The 16,397-nt window shown below is 42.6% G+C and overlaps 1 protein-coding gene across 2 annotated transcripts in view; it reads right to left on the bottom strand.

The window, feature by feature from the left end:
• Positions 1–16,397, bottom strand: part of piezo1 (piezo-type mechanosensitive ion channel component 1) — a 278,272-nt gene that overhangs the window by 146,236 nt on the left and 115,639 nt on the right. For both annotated transcript variants that reach the window (XM_055649000.1, XM_055649001.1), the window contains exon 4: positions 4,217–4,259. In XM_055649000.1, the coding sequence (XP_055504975.1) occupies positions 4,217–4,259 (43 nt within the window). The remainder of the gene's footprint in view (positions 1–4,216; positions 4,260–16,397) is intronic.

Here is a 16,397-nt window from a genome sequence, read left to right as displayed (position 1 = left end):
AATGACATTATTTGCTTGCTGGTGAAATTAATTGGACGAGTTGTCAGGTTTATCAGACAATTAGAAAAGATAATGTTGGAACTACTGGAATAGTCAAGCAGAATCTACAGCGAGAGAACCAGTCATTGTTTCAGGTGTAGGAAGGAACTATAGATTTGTGGATCTGTGATTGGATTTGTGATTTGTGAATCAGACTCCTTCAGATGCTGGTTTACCCCGAAGATAGACACAAAATGCTGGAGGAACTCAGCGGGACAGGCAGCGTCTCTGGAGAGAAGGAGTGGGTGACGTTTCGGGTCGAGACCCTTCTTCAGTGTCTGAAGAAGGGGAGAGGGAGACTAGAGAAAAGGATGGGTAAGGGGTGAAAACAACAGATCAAAGCAGACGATGATCAATGAAATGTAGAATGGTTGGCTGAGGGGAAGGATACAACGAGGCATATAAACAATAAAATGAATCAGGACAGTGAAACTAGTCGGAGAACTAGGGTGGGGGAGCGACGGAGGGAGAGGGAAAGTAAGGGTTACATAAGTTGGAGAAATTAATATTCATGCCGCTGGGGTGTAAGTCGTTTCAGGTGAATGAATTTTTAACAGGGCTTCTGTCTATTAAAACGTTGGGCAAGATCACTCGCAGTAAACTGATGCAGAAGATTAAGGCAGACGGGATCCATGGAGACATAAAGGGTGTTTTCACACAGAGGGTGGTGGATATATGGAACAAGCTGCCAGAGAAGGTAGTTGAGGCTGGGACTATCCCATCGTTTAAAAAACAGTTAGACAGGTACATGGATAGGACAGGTTTGGAGGGATATGGACCGAGCGCAGGCAAGTGGGACTAGTGTAGCTGGGACATTGTTGGCCGGTGTGAGCAAGTTGGGCTGAAGGGCCTGTTTCCACACTGTATCACTCCATGACTCGATGACACGGTAGGCAGCTTTCAAAATTGGCTTGCCAATAGAAAGCAGATAGTAGTGGTGGAGGGATGCTGTTCGGACCAGATGTCTGCTACTTCAATGTTTGATGTGATCTATATATGTATAAATTATTTAAATGAAAATGTAAATGGACTGTTTGACAAGTTTGCAGACAGCACAAAAAGAATCAACGTTGTGGATAAAAATGAAGGTCATTCAAGGATTCAGCTGGATATAGATAATGTGTGCAGAAAATGGACATACAGTGTTTCATCCAGATAAATGTGAGGTGTTGCATTTGGCAGGTCAAAATTAAAGGGAATGTACACAATAAATGGCTGGAAATTAATATACAGGATCCTGGGGTGCAAGTCCATAGCCCCTTGATAGTGGCGACACAAGTGGATAGGGTTATAATAGAGGCAAAAGGCAAACTTGCGTACTTGGGCACTGAGTTATAAAAGTTGGCTGTATAAAAGTTGCAGCTGTATAAAACTTTGTTAGGCCACATTTGGAGTATTGTATGAAGTCCTGTTCACCGCACTACAGGAAGGATATGGAGCCTTTCCAAAGGGTGCAGAAGAGGTTCACCAGGATGCTGCCTAGATTAGAATGCACTAGCGACAAAGAGAGGTTGGACAAACTTAAACTGTTTTCTCTTTTCTCGGAGGCTGAGCAGCAGTTTGACAGAAGTATAAAACAGGGAGGACGGTCGGAATCTTTTTCACAGGGTGGAAATGTCAAAGACTAGAGGACATGGATGTAAGGTGAGAGGAGAAAAGTTTAAACAAGACCTGCAAGGCACCGAGTGTGTAGGTGTGTGGAACATGCTGCCAGGGGTGTGGTGGAAGCAGTCATGATGGCAACATTCAAGGGGTATTTAGACAGACACATGCACAGCGAGGGAATTGAGGCGAGATGCCACGTGCAGGCAGATGTGAAGTTTAAACTAGCATGATGGTCAGCGCAAGACATCGTGGGACAAAGGGCCTGTCCTGTACTGCACTGTTCCACGATCTGTGGTCGATTTCACCAACATGAAATATTCCTGTTTTCACGTAGATTTCCAGTATCCTCAATATTTGTAGTTAATAGATCTTCTCAAGAAAGTATGTCAAACGCTTTCACACGTCAGAAATCTGGAAATGTAAGTTTTAGTGTTAATGTTAGAGGAAGGAAGTGTAACGACTGTATGGATGTGAAAGATACTACTTTGAAATTGAGTATTGGTTCACTAGTAGCTGCACACAACGTGGCTCTGTAGTTGGTGAAGGTTTTACAATGTGTACATTTTCCCACATGTGGGATGCACCAGTGCCATTCGTTTGATGTTGAGGCTTTCCCACTTCAGTGACATATTTGGTCAGGCAGAACAAATTAAGTAGTCATAAGCTGTATAATCTCTTCCCGAAATATCAAATGTGCAGGAAAATAGCCAGCAGCTGTAACTTGTCACAAAAACTGCACTTTGACACAAGCCCTGATGAAGGGGGGCGGCTGGCCTGAAGATTGAGCTGCGACCCATGCAATGTGGAAACATATTTCAATTCAATTAAACAGCTTTGTAACAGATGATTTTAATTTCTGTTAGAGTTTCTGTCACATTTTGTATACCGTCCAGTTTTGAATGTAACTCTAATGGAAATAAAGCACATTGCTCAATCTTCTGCTTATTATGGATTTGCTAATAAAGCTTCTGAAACGTGGCAAAATGTGAAGTTAGGACTTTTTTCTGGACTAGTATCACCATAAAACACATAATTTGTCATGACAAAGTCCAAAACATATGATCTACTTTAGATTTCTCCATTCAGTGAGATTCTGCACTAGAATGTACAGAAACAATTCCTTGGATTAGAATACAAATAATCTTTGATTTACAAACATAAGATTTACAATCCTTTACTATAACTCCATTAACTCTTTGGGGATGTCTATCTTTGATTTATAAAATTATTTTGATAGTGCGCCACTCACAGTTGAAAAGAAAACGTTGTACTATATTCCCAAGATGCTTTTTGATCAGTCATTGATTTATGAATTTTCATTTGAAACATTTTCCAGGAACACATCCATTTTATAAACTGAGGAGTAGCTGTAATACTTTTAACATAGTAAAATGTCCCAAGAGAATTTACCGCATCGTTGTACAACAAAATATGGCAAGGCAAGTAAAGGGCCTGTCCCACTTTCACCACTTAATTCAAAACCTCTGCCGGACCTTAAAAAACCAAATCAAGATTGTGGTAATCTACGAACTCCTATGAGTATGTCTACGAATGCCCACGATTATTTCGACGCCCTCCTTACGAGTAAAAGGATGCAATTTATTTCAACCCGACCATATTTTTACTCATGGACATTTTTTATCAGGCTGGAAAAAACGTCACGACTTACCTGATGCCACGAGTACCTGCGGCTGGCATAACGGGCCGCTACGATATATCTACAAACTCCTACAGCCTGCCACGGACTCCTTATGAACATTCTGCGAGTTTGAATCAAGGGGAAATCGCGGGAGAATTTGTGAATAACTCGTGAAAGTGGGACAGGCCCTTCAGGTTGAAAAAATATATGATTGAGGAGGTGTCATTAATAAAGGGGGCGTGATTGAAATTCACAAGATTTGGAGAATGCTCTAAAGATTTAGGCACAACCGTTAACAGAAGACCAATGCAAATCAGGAATAAGCAGCAGATGAAATTGACAGCAATGCAGACGTGTGAGGGGGTTGCTAGGCTTGTGGGGATAACAAACATAGGTTGAAGCATGGCCATTAAAGGGGTCTGAGACCTGGGTTGCTGGACAAGTGGCCAATGCACCAGTCATACACCAATGTGAGTGGCTGTGAGTTAGCATAAACGCAAAAGAAAAAATGGATGAGATCAAGTTTAATGGATAAACATTGATAATGGATTTGGATAATGGATAAAGTCCATATTGGACTAAAGTCTTTAGCCCTTTGCATTTTCTTTACATTTAAACATAATTCCTGCTATTCACAAAACTTAACATTCATATTGCAAGAGCACGTTTAAATCGCCATCATCACCAAAATATTAATACTTTTGAAAATAAACTATGCTTTCTCAACAAACCTACACATAGTTTAAGAATGATGAATATTTGTTAAATATGCATCGAAAATACGCACATCTATAGTGATGCAATTACAGAAAAAGTATTTTGGTTTACTTTGGGGTTCATTTCAGAGAATGCATAAAGTATATACTACAAATGATAATTAAATCAATTTAAACAAAATTGTAGTCTTGCTGATTCTTATCCATATAGTTGTACCTGGTAACTCCAATGTGTCTGGACAGGGTTTCCCATGTGCTGCCTGCAATAGAAAATATAAGGCTATTGTTACAAGTAGTAGGCTGTTTTACCCACATTCTTTTTTATTACGCCCACAAAAAGCTAATTGTCATTAGTATGATTCATATATCACTTCCTAAAATACAATGTTGGCATTATGTTTATTAAATCTTTCTTCTAATGAAGGTCATATATTTAGTAAAGACAAAATCTCTGCTTCATCAGCTACAGTTTATTCTGTTTCTTATTGCTTTTAATTATAACTTCATCCTCTGTTATCTACAAATTAATTCAGGCTGCTGTCTCCCACAACACCACTCATTTATTAACCATAGTTAAGTGTGTTTTGTGAAATCCTGGTATAATTTTCCCATGTTATTGAGCCAAGAGTCAAGAGAGTTTATTGTCACATGTCCCAGATAGGACAATGAAATTCTTACTTGCTGTAGCACAACAGAATATGTAAACTTAGTAACTAACGGGAGAAGGAAAAAAGTTCAGTGTGTGTGTATATATATATACACACACATGCACACATACTCAATAACTAACAAATATAGTGTATTAATAATAATTTACTCATTTAAGCTTTGATTATATAAATTTAAATTATAGGGCAATTCATATTTTTCCTAAAATTCAATGTAAATGCTATGATTATATGAATTTGAGTTTAGTTTATTGTCACGTGTACCGAGGTACAGTGAAAACCTTCTGTCGCATGCTAACCAGTCAGCGGAAAGACAATGCATGATTACAATTGAGCCATTTCCATTGTCAAGGTACGTGAAGCCAACAGTTGTGAACCTGGGTTTTAGGATGGACAGTGACTTTAAATTAGATCGCCAAATATGCGCGGTGGTTAAGTCCAGCTTCTTTCACCTAAGGAAGCTGGCGAAGGTGAAGCCCATTCTCGAGCGGCAGCATTTTGAGACAGTAATCCATGCCTTTATTACATCTAGGCTGGATTACTGTAACGCGCTCTATTTTGGTGTTGCTCGTTCTTCACTGGCTCGTCTCCAGTTGGTTCAGAATGCTGCTGCTCGCCTTTTAACAGGGACTTGAAAGAGGGAGCACATATCGCCAATTCTGGCCTCCCTACACTGGCTCCCGGTGCACTTTCGGGTTCATTTTAAGTTACTGTTATTTATTTTTAAATCTCTGAATGGGCTCGCCCCGCCTTACCTCTCTGAGCTGCTCCACCCATACACTCCTGCCCGGTCCCTCAGGTCAGCTGGTCAGCTGCTCCTGGAGGTACCGAGGTCTAGTCGGAGGCTCAGAGGGGATAGAGCCTTCTCTGTTGCTGCTCCGGCACTCTGGAACACCCTGCCGCTGCACATCAGACAGGCCCCCTCACTGTCCATCTTCAAATCCAGTGTTAAAACGCATTTGTACTCCCTGGCTTTTGACCATGCCTGAGGCTTTGCTTCTGTTTGTGGTGTTTTTGATGTTTCTTTATTTTACATGTCTTTTCCTACTATTTCTTTTGATTGTTATTTTTGGTGTGTATTAACTTTTTTGTCAATGATTAGTGATGTACAGCACTTTGTTGCAGCTATGTTTGTTTTTAAAGTGCTCTATAAATAAAATTATTATTTATTATTATTATTATTATTCACAGTGTACAGATACATGATAAAGGGAATAACATGAATAACGTCGTGCAAGATAAAGTCCAGTAAAGTTCGGTCATAGATAGTCCGATGGTCTCCAATGAGGTAGATAGTAGCTCAGGACTGCTCTTTTGGTGGTGTTATGATGGTTCAGCTGCTTAATAACAGCTGGGTAGAAACTGTCCATGAATCTGGTGGTGTGTGTTGAGAAGAAAGAGCTTAAAGCAGCTTTTCTGCTTTAGTCTGTATCATTGTTTCTTGTGAAATAATTACTTTCCTTTTTCTGTCCTCCAGTAATGGCATCAGTTTTCCCAGGTAGCAAATGTGAGCAGAATGTCACCATAGCAATTCGGCTGGAACGTATACATACGCACATTTCTAGTGGAAGTCACTGAATAGTGATTAAGAGCTACAAACATGGCTGCTCTTCACATCGTTAAACCAAACAGTCAAACACTACAAAGTGGCCACCTGCTCATTTCACATTAACTAGCTCAGTACCCAGTGAGCAGATGACAGTGAGTGATCAGAAGCTCCATGTGGAAACATATAACGGTCCAAATGCCAAAAATGTCCAATGTTGGTGATTCCAAATGGCTCTTAATTTGCTGTGTAAAAAATTAAGACTTTATTTATGTATTTATTTATTTATTTTATTTATTCCGAACACGTAAAGACATTAAAGACATTAATAGTAACAAAATCGAAATTATCAAACAATTGGACATTACAAACAATATTTACAAGCAATGAAAAGAACAAAAAGCAAATTTCCAATGTCCAACTCTGTGTCTGTACAAGCTCGAAAAGGAGTGAGAAGAAGAATAACTTATTAAATCTCACCCCTTTTCCCCAACACTTCTACCATATTTAAAAATCAATTAATTAATAATAATAATACTACCCCAGGCAATTTCCCATAATACCTACAGACATACAGCTATTATACACATACAAACTTCATATATGAAGTAACCAAACATAAGTAAACAATTGTAAAGCAATAGATAAACATTAACCCCCACTTGTCAACCATCCCCTCCATCCCGGTACCCCTTGAAAATTATTTTTTTATATATCATTTTAAAATGATTCATGTTTGTACATTGCTTTAATTCCTCGTTCAATTTGTTCCACACTCCTACTCCACAAACCGAAATACAAAAGGTTTTTCTAGTCGTACGGACTCTTAAATATTCCTCTTAAATTGTAACCCCCCCACACGTTCGTTAAATAATTTTTGAATATATAATATTTAGTGCTATAAAAATTTGGAAACAATTAAAAAAGACATTAAAATTAGATAACTTATCTCTTTTTCTTCCAATTGTGAATAACTCATTGTTTAAGCCTTCATGTTTAGACGGGGGTTTTACACAATGGAAGAATAATGGAATTAAAAATATAGGACACCTTTACAAAGAAGGCTCTTTTTTGACATTTCAGGAGTTGCAACAGATTTATGGACTTCGAGGAAATGATTATTTCAGATATCTTCAACTCAGAGATTATGTTAAATCGAATTCTAAAAATTTTCGAAATAGAAACCCAGAGATTCTAGATGAATGTTGGAATAAGCATCCTAATACAGAAAAATTAATATCTTATATATATAATATCTTATTAGATAGTGACATTCCTTTGACGGACTTACACAGACAAGCATGGGAAAAAGAATTAAACCAGGTAATAACGAAAGACACTTGGGAAGAAAGTCTACAACACATACATCAATGTTCACTAAACGCGAGACATTCTCTAATACAATTTAAAGTAATACATAGGTTACACTACGCCAAAACAAAATTACATAAAATTTTTCAACATATCTCACCTATATGTGATAAATGTCAACATTTAGAAGCTACGTTATCGCACATGTTTACAAACTGTACAAAAATTAAAAAATTTTGGGTAAATATTTTTAGTATAATATCCAAAGTAATCAACACACAACTGGAACCCAACTCAAAATTAATAATATTCGGAATATTAGAATCAAATCAAACACTTAGAATAACACAAAGAAACTTTATCGATTACAGTTTAATAACAGGAAAAAAATTAATCCTAAAATTTTGGAAAGGCCCTACGGCCCCCACAATCAAAATGTGGATTATAGAAATGACGGAGACCTTAAACATGGAAAGAATCAGATTTTCCCTGTTGGATAAACAGGAATTATTCGTTGGAACATGGTCTCCTTTTATTGATTATTTAAAGGGTCAGAACAGTTCAGCACAGGAACCTGACTAGCACCCGGACTAAAGATTGGATGAAATGCTATACTTCGAAATGTACGAACATATCTCGAATGATGTTTTTAAACTTTAACAAATTTTTCCATTCTTCTTCAACTACCTCTTTCACTCCTTTTCCTTTTTTTATTTTTTATTTTAGTTTTCTTTTTCCTTCTTCCCTCTCTCTATTTCATCTATCCCTTTAGCCCTATCTAGTTATAAAAAAAAAATGAAGAAAAATGCAAAAAGTATTGGAGACAATGTAATAATAACTGACAATATTATCAATTTAAAAATGATGTAATAATGATGTAATAGATGTAATAGATCATGTACCTATCTCCAATAATAAAAAATTAAATACAAAAAAAAAAAAAAAAAATAATTTTTGAATGTTTCCAGGTAAATTTTTATTTTTGGCCCTAGACATTATCTGAGCTGTTTTGAATGTAACCAAATCTTCTAATTTTAATAATTTTGACTAAAAATAATGGATTCGTATGACCCAGATACTTGGCATTATGTATAATACGAAGTGCTCTTTTTTGCATCAGGGTTAATGAGTGTATCGAATTTTTGTAGTTATTGCCCCAGACTTCTGCACAATAATTTAAGTAGGGTAAGATTAATGAACAATAAAGAATGGAAAGAAAATGTAGCTCGAGTGGAAAACTGGAGACTTGCAACACGACAGATCCACAAAGATGTATCTCCACAAGGTGGAGAATGAAACATAAATAAACCAAAGGATTAGTTAGATCTCAAACCGGGTGTTGAGCAGCCAGGTTGTTGTCTCTGTGTCAATGTCTGCCAGGCCCTGATCTCAATTTGGTGGGTGTTAGAGTGGGCCCTCAGAGATGACATGGTTGTCTGTCTGTTGTTCTGCTCCGCATTCACAGACTGGGCTCTGGAGGAGCCCCCATCTCCACATGCTGGCATTGAAACGCCCAACTCCAGTACAGGTGCACAACCTTTTATCCGAAATTCCAAATAACGAAAAGCTCCGAATAGCGGACATTTTTTCAGTCCTTGAAGAAAGGTCCTTGAAAACGTTCACCGAGGGCGGCCCGCAGAGGTGACAGCGGAACCTCCGGTCGGTCCTCGAAGAAAGGGGAACTAAATCCCCATTCATAAAAGGGAAGGTGAGGGTATATTGCGCGGGAGAGTTAATAATTGACAATCTGCTGCTGCCTGCCCGCTGAGTTAAAAAGTTCCCACGGTAGACTCACGATACACAGTGTATCGTGAGTCTTGCGTGGGAACTTTTTAAAACTTAGCGGGCAGGCAGCAGCAGATTGTCGCTCCCTTCAGTTTCACCCCACCTACACCCCTCTGCTTCCCGGCCATGTGTGTGACCCCTTCCCTCCCCTCTCCAGCTCCCCGCCCATTGCACTGGCGCGGGGCTTTGCACTGTCTTCACGTCGGCGATGCCAGCAGATCAGTGCCAGTCACCGGAGACCAACGGGACACCGACCCCCAGGCCCACTGCAAGCACGGAGATCCCAGAGACCCACAGCCAGCAGCAGCCCAGCCCCGCTCCAACTCTAGAGAAACACACTCCCCGTAGGGACAGAAGCTGAAGGTGTGCAAGGTACATCTTGGTCTTGCGGATGAGGCGGCGCAGCTCGAGCTGTGACGTCTCCGGCCACCCCCCTGTACAGGAGCTGAGACTGGGAACTGTGGGGTTGTTTGCAGTTGCAGAGGGAGGGGGCAAGGGCGGTACAGTTCCCAGTCTCAGCTCCAGTCCAGGGGGGTGGCCGGAGATGTCAGGACCAACGGGACACCGACTGCAAGCACGGAGATCCCAGAGACTCACAGCCAGCAGCAACTCTAGCCCAGCTCCGCTCCAACTCCAGAGGAACCCGGGTTGTGGATGAGGGGGCGCAGCTCGGGCTGTGGGCAAACTGCCACTTGTCGCTGTAGCGGCGCATCGGGGAGCGGGTTCTTGTTGGTCCTGACGTCTCCGGCCACCTCCCTGGACCGGAGCTGAGAGACGCCAGGAGCACCAGAAGCTGCTCCCCGATGGGCCGCTACGGCGACATGGCACTTCGCCCACAGCCCGAGCTGCGCCCCCTCATCGGGACACCGACCCCCAGGCCCACTGCAAGCACGGAGATCCCAGATCAGCAACTCCAGCCCAGCCCCGCTCCAACTCCAGAGGAACACGCAGAAGCTGATGGTGTGCAAGGTACGTCTTGTTCTTGGGGTGGCGCAGCTCGGGCTGTGGGCGAACTGCCACTTGTCGCCGTAGCGGCCCATCAGGGAGCGGATTCCTCTGGAGTTGGAGGGACAGGGAGACACAGCGGCTTTTGAGAATGGTGGGCAATCACTTCCAAAGTTCTGCCCACACAGTCAGTACACCTCTCCTACACTTGTCTCCCGCACTAAGATCATCTCGCAGAGAATGATCCCAGCCTAACCCTCCCTATTCTCTCCTATTCTGCAAGAAAAAACTACATTGAAGACTCAAACTCGCGATTGAGTAACTGCCAGGATCTAGGCGCAAACTCGCGATCTTGCGGATACGAGCCGAGCACTCTACCACTGAGCCAGCCGTTAAAATCTACGCTAAAAATCTTCCATTCCGAAAGCCAAAAAATTCTGAATTACGAAAAGTGTCTGGTCCCAAGGCTTTCGGATAAAAGGTTGTGCACCTGTACCAAGTCTATTGAGCTTCACCCATGCTCCTCTGGGGAGGTCAGACCCTGGACAGCTTTTATCTGGTGAAGAGATGTAGCTGTGTAATGGAGATGAGGTTGCCTTCCACTCCTGCGACCAATTGCTGGCTATCCAGCGTGCTTTTGTCTCAGTTGGCTGGATGGATGCTAAGAGTTGTTTTCCATGTGGAGCAAGGGGGTGACGAGACTTCAGTCGGGGTGGCCTCTGCTCTCTGCTGATAGCCTGATGGAGGAGGTGATCTGGGTCCATGGCACAACGAGATAATGCCAGAGTTGCTGCTTGCCTTCGGATCCCTGCAGGTGGAATGCCTGCAAATATAGGGAGATGCTCGACTGGAGTAGGTTGAAGGCACCCAGTGATGGTTCACAAGGTGCTGTTCAGGCTTGTGTCTACCAGGCTAGTATGTCTCTGCTTCTACTCCATACGGGTGTACTGTACTCAGCTGGGGCATACACAATAGCTAAGGCAAAGGTGCAAACAGTGGATGGACTGGCTCCCCAACTTGTTCCTGCCAGGATGAGGCCGCTATATGCCATGACCTTGTTGCGGAGACCAGCCAGGTGTTGACGAAATGTAAGCGACCAGTCCAGCTTTACGCTGAGGTAAGTCGGTGTTTGTTGGAAGTCCAAGTGCCTGTTGTTAACAAAGACAGCTAGCTCTCGCTTAGCTTCCTTGTTGTTTAGATGGAATGGTGTTGACACTGTTTTGCCTTCACTCAGCTTTAGACGCCACTGTCGTAGGTATACTGACAAAGTGCCCACGTCTTGACTCAAGGAGCTTTCGATTGTCTTCCACTCTTTGTGTCTCATCAGGATGACTAGATCATCAGCATACCCATATTTTCCAGCGATGGTCTCTGGGAGGTCATGGATGTACACGTTGAAAAGCAGCGGATCCCTGTGGGTCGCCATTCTTCAGTCTACGTAGCCTACTCTGCTGTCCATCACTGGTCTTAAGCACAAAGCTGCAGTTTGATATCAGCTCCATCATGTAGAGTACCATGCGCCTGTCTGGCAGCACCCGAAGTAGCTTTGCAGTTAGTCCCTGGTGCCACACGGTGTCATAGGCAGCTGTCAGATCTATAAGGACAACTCCTGCCTTCTCATTTGCCTCAAAGCAGTCCTCGATGTCTTAGGTGAGGTTACCTGGTCCACAGTAGATCGACCACAAGGTGATTTCCAGAAAGGGAGGCATTGTAGATCAGGCAATGGAGGTGAGTGAAGAGAGAGGAAACCATGCATACACTCTGATGTTAAACCTGGCATCACAACAAAGATTTACTCAGAAACCCTTTCCTAGAATTGTTAATAGGAGATAATAAAGAAGTATGTACATATTCATACATCCAGACAATTTTCCAAAAACTAAACTTTATGCATAAAATTTGCAAATATATCGTGCAAATATATCGTGCAATATGTCATTATTCCAGCATAAGCCATATCATTCCATTTGCTTACATGATTTCCATTAAATCAGCATGACGTTAACTTTCCATTCACGGTACATGATCTTCCAGCAGCAGTCGATGTTTGGCCTAGTTTACGTTCCTGGGGACAACTCGTGGAGTACAATATCACGCGACAGACAGCTGGGAAAGCTCAGCAAACACTGTGCCTACGTTGCTCCGTGCTCCTGGTCCCAGCCCCACGCGTTCTTGATTAGACACTGGCAAAGGTATATTCCAAACATTGGATAGATGACGGTTGCACTAGTGCAGCGGGAAGTAATGTTGAGACTCCAGTCCCAAGTAGTGATCCTATGGAGGATCTGACATAGAGGGTCCTTCTCACCACCCATCAAGTAAGGCCTTCATGCTTATTTGAAAGTTCTGATAAGGCATTCGGCCAAATGACTTTGGCGGTCTGCCTCAGTAATTGCCCAAGAGCATCTACGTTAAAAAAAAAGACACACGTTTCTAGAGTATCTCAACATCTCTGGAGAACACGGATAGTTGGCGTTTTGGGTTGGGACCCTACTTCAGACTCCTGTCACCATCTACTGTCTCCTTTCTTAACAGGGCCTCAAGGACTTTCCATGCAAATCACTTCCCCACTTACTTCTGATCAAAGTTTTCTTTGAGATGGGTTGGATACCACCGGGGATGTTCCACAACATGTTAGAAATCACAAACATATTGCCCCTAATATTACCCGGGAGCAGGGATGTGTATAATGTTCTAGCAAAGCCACTAAGGCCACACATGCGGATGGATTGTCATCTGAACAAGATCTGATTGCTTTGGTCCAACAGCATGAGAAATGGGCAGAGCCAACTAGTGGCTGGAGGCTGCAGCTGGGGCCTCACGAGGACAACCCTGGTGCCAAGACGTTTCATGAGCACGGGTGGCAGAGCAAGAGAGAGGTCAGAGATCAGGGTGTGCAGAGGGTGGGAGAGTTACCGAGCCGTGGATTGTGTCTCAGTTTGTGGGATGCTCACAGCTTCCTCATGGGGCCTAGGGGGGGGAGCATTACTGTCACTGTATCTGCAGCAGGAGAACTACAGCATTCCCACCGGCACTCTGCTAAAAAGGGGACTCTTAACATCAGGATTTTCCAATGGGAAGAAAGTTCACCAGAGGCAATCGGTGTGGGTGACAGGTTCACAAGTTTACAAGTTATAGGAGACGAATTAGGCCATTTGGCCCATCGAATCTACTCTGCCATTCTATCGTGGCTGATCTCTGCCACCAAATCCCATTTTCCTGTCTTATCCCCATAACCCTAGACACCCGTTCTAATCAAGAATGCGTGGGGCTGGGACCAGGAGCAGGAGCAAGGAGCAAGGAGCAATGAAGGCACAGGTGATTGAATCCCTATATGGAAACTTGAATGTTTGATATTTTTTGATGGTCATGATGATTGGATTTGTTGTGCCTCTCTGTATTGAAATATGTGAACGGGCTTCACAAAATGAATTACCTTTGAAAAGTGCTGGTGAGATATTCACCAGGTTAATGGCTGCGATGCAATGTTTTGAAGCAAGCAGGTGAATTATTAAGATGTTCGCATTTTATTTTTTGTCACAAGTAGAAACAAATGATTTAAAAACCACACAACGGTTCGACTGAAAGTTGTAGGCATCTAAAGTGGAAAGAACGGTTAATGTTTTCTGCGTTGCTCTGTGTGAGAATTTAGTGAAACCATTAGGATGAGTTACAGCCCTGTTGACACAAGAGCACTTAAAAACTGTTTTCGAAAGGAATAGGATCACCAATAGTTGGAAGTAGTTTGGACGGCTTAATCACCTGGTATTCTCAACTGATGATGTTTAATCAAGAGATTTCTGCAAACGTGGTCACATTTATGTGTAGGAAGGATCTGCAGATGTCAGTTTAAATCGAAAATAGATACAACATGCCGGAGTAACTCAGCGGGAAAGGCTGCATCTCTGGAGAGAAGGAATGGGTGATGTTTCGGGCCTGGTCCTCTACCCAGAGATGTTGCCTGTCCTGCTGAGTTACTCTAGCTTTTTGAGGTCGTATTTATATTATTCTGAGTATTTCTTGTGTGATTTTATTCCAGGTGCCGGGAAACCGCCAAGGACAAAGGTGTCAGAGATGGTGGAGTTGTCTACACAGGTGCTTCAGAAATGGAAGGCGCATTGATATTACCATTAACACAAAACTATTTTGCACTATTAGTTTATTGTACTACTGCAACATTCATCAGCTTACCAAGAGGAAAGCTCGTCAGGAAGAAGGAGTTTAATGCCCCTGTCCCACTTAGGAAACCTGAACGGAAACCTCTGGAAACGTTGCGCCCCACCCAAGGTTTCTGTGCGGTTCCCGGAGGTTTTTGTCAGTCTCCCTACCTGCTTCCACTACCTGCAACCTCCGGCAACCACCTGCAACCTCCGGGAACCGCACGGAAACCTTGGGTGGGGCGCAAAGTCTCCAGAGGTTTCCGTTCAGGTTTCCTAAGTGGGACAGGGACATTAGGAAGGAATTCCTGTCATTGGGCCTACACTAGTTGAAGGCCTGGCCTCCTGTGCTGAAGTAATTAAAATCAGGGACTTTTAAAAAGGCACAAGTGTAATTGTTGTAGAGCTGGCCAGAGACGTTCATCGGACAAGCACGAGTTTGTACAAGATTATCAGGATATGTAGAATATCAGGATTGATTTAAGATTATTATTCTGAAGCTCATAGGTTTCAAGTCTTTACATTTAAATCAAAAATATTCATAATATAAATGTGTTAAAAATGAATTGGCTATTAAACAATCATAGAGTAGATTAGCAATTAAGTACCGACACAGATTCATATATTATCATTGCATGTTTTAAGAAGTTGCATTATCTTTAAGCTAAGGGAGGAGGTGGCTGGTTCGTAGATTGGTTGCAGTAGAGAAGGGAGGTTTTAGGCCCATCACATCTATACTAGCTCCATACAAGGACAGTCCACCCTGTTTTGACTCCCTGCCCTCTCCCCATATTGTTGAACAATGGAGGCCATTCACACAATGGTGGAAGATCTTTATTACGGAACAGTATGCTGTGAAACTTTAACTTCATCTCTATTCTAACTGGGTTCTATTGTTCAAGGTACACAAAAATGCTGGAGAAACTCGGCGGGTGCAGCAGCATCTATGGAGCGAAGGAAATAGGCAATGTTTCGTCCCGAAACGTTGCCTATTTCCTTCGCTCCATAGATAGAAACATAGAAACATAGAAAGTAGGTGCGAGAGTAGACCACCAGGTCCGTCGAGCCCGCACCGCCATTCGCTCATGGCTGAACACTAAACAGACACACTTACCCACAAACAGTAGACACAAGACACAGAACACAAGACACTACCCTCCCCTTTATACCGCTATCACCCCTCTCCACCCCAAGAACCTCGTGATCTCCTGGGGGAGGCAAAAAACCGGATAAAAACCCAGGTCCAATTCGGGAAAAAAAATCCAGGAAATTCCTCTCCGACCCCAATCCAGGCGATCGACACTTGTCCAGGAGATCACTCAGGTCTTACTATACTAACCATACCTAGGTCCATATCCCTGCCCTCTCCCCGTAGCCCCTTATCCCCTTGGCAGCTAAAAAACCATCTATTTTAGTCTTAAATATATTTAAAGTTTCTGCTTCCACTGCTCCCTGGGGCAGTGAATTCCATAAATTAACCACCCTCTGGGTGAAGAAGTTCTTCCTCATCTCAGTTTTAAAAGAGCCCCCCTTTATTCTGCAGTTTCCCCGATCATTGGGAACATCCTCGGTGCATCCACCCGATCAAGGCCCCTCACGATCTTATATGTTTCAATGAGATCGCCTCTCATTCTTCTAAACTCCAAAGAGTAGAGTTCCAGCCTACTTAACCTTTCCTCATATGTCAATCCCCTCATTGCAGGAATTAATCTTGTAAACCTTCGCTGCACTGCCTCCAGGGCTAGTACATCCTTTCTTAAGTATGGACCCCAGAACTGTACACAGTATTCCAAATGTGGTCTCACTAATACTGTGTACAGCTGCAGCAAGACCTCCGTGTTTTTATACTCAATCCCCCTAGCAATAAAGGCCAAAACTCCATTGGCCTTCCTAATTGCTTGCTGCACCTGCATACTAACTTTCAGTGATTCATGTACTAATACCCCTAGATCCCTTTGCGTTGCATTACAACGCAGCTCCTCCTCA

Source organism: Leucoraja erinacea, chromosome 17 (genome assembly GCF_028641065.1).
Source record: "Leucoraja erinacea ecotype New England chromosome 17, Leri_hhj_1, whole genome shotgun sequence".
NCBI classification, from domain to species: Eukaryota; Metazoa; Chordata; class Chondrichthyes; order Rajiformes; family Rajidae; genus Leucoraja; species Leucoraja erinaceus.
This window is presented reverse-complemented; position numbering and strand designations above follow the sequence as displayed.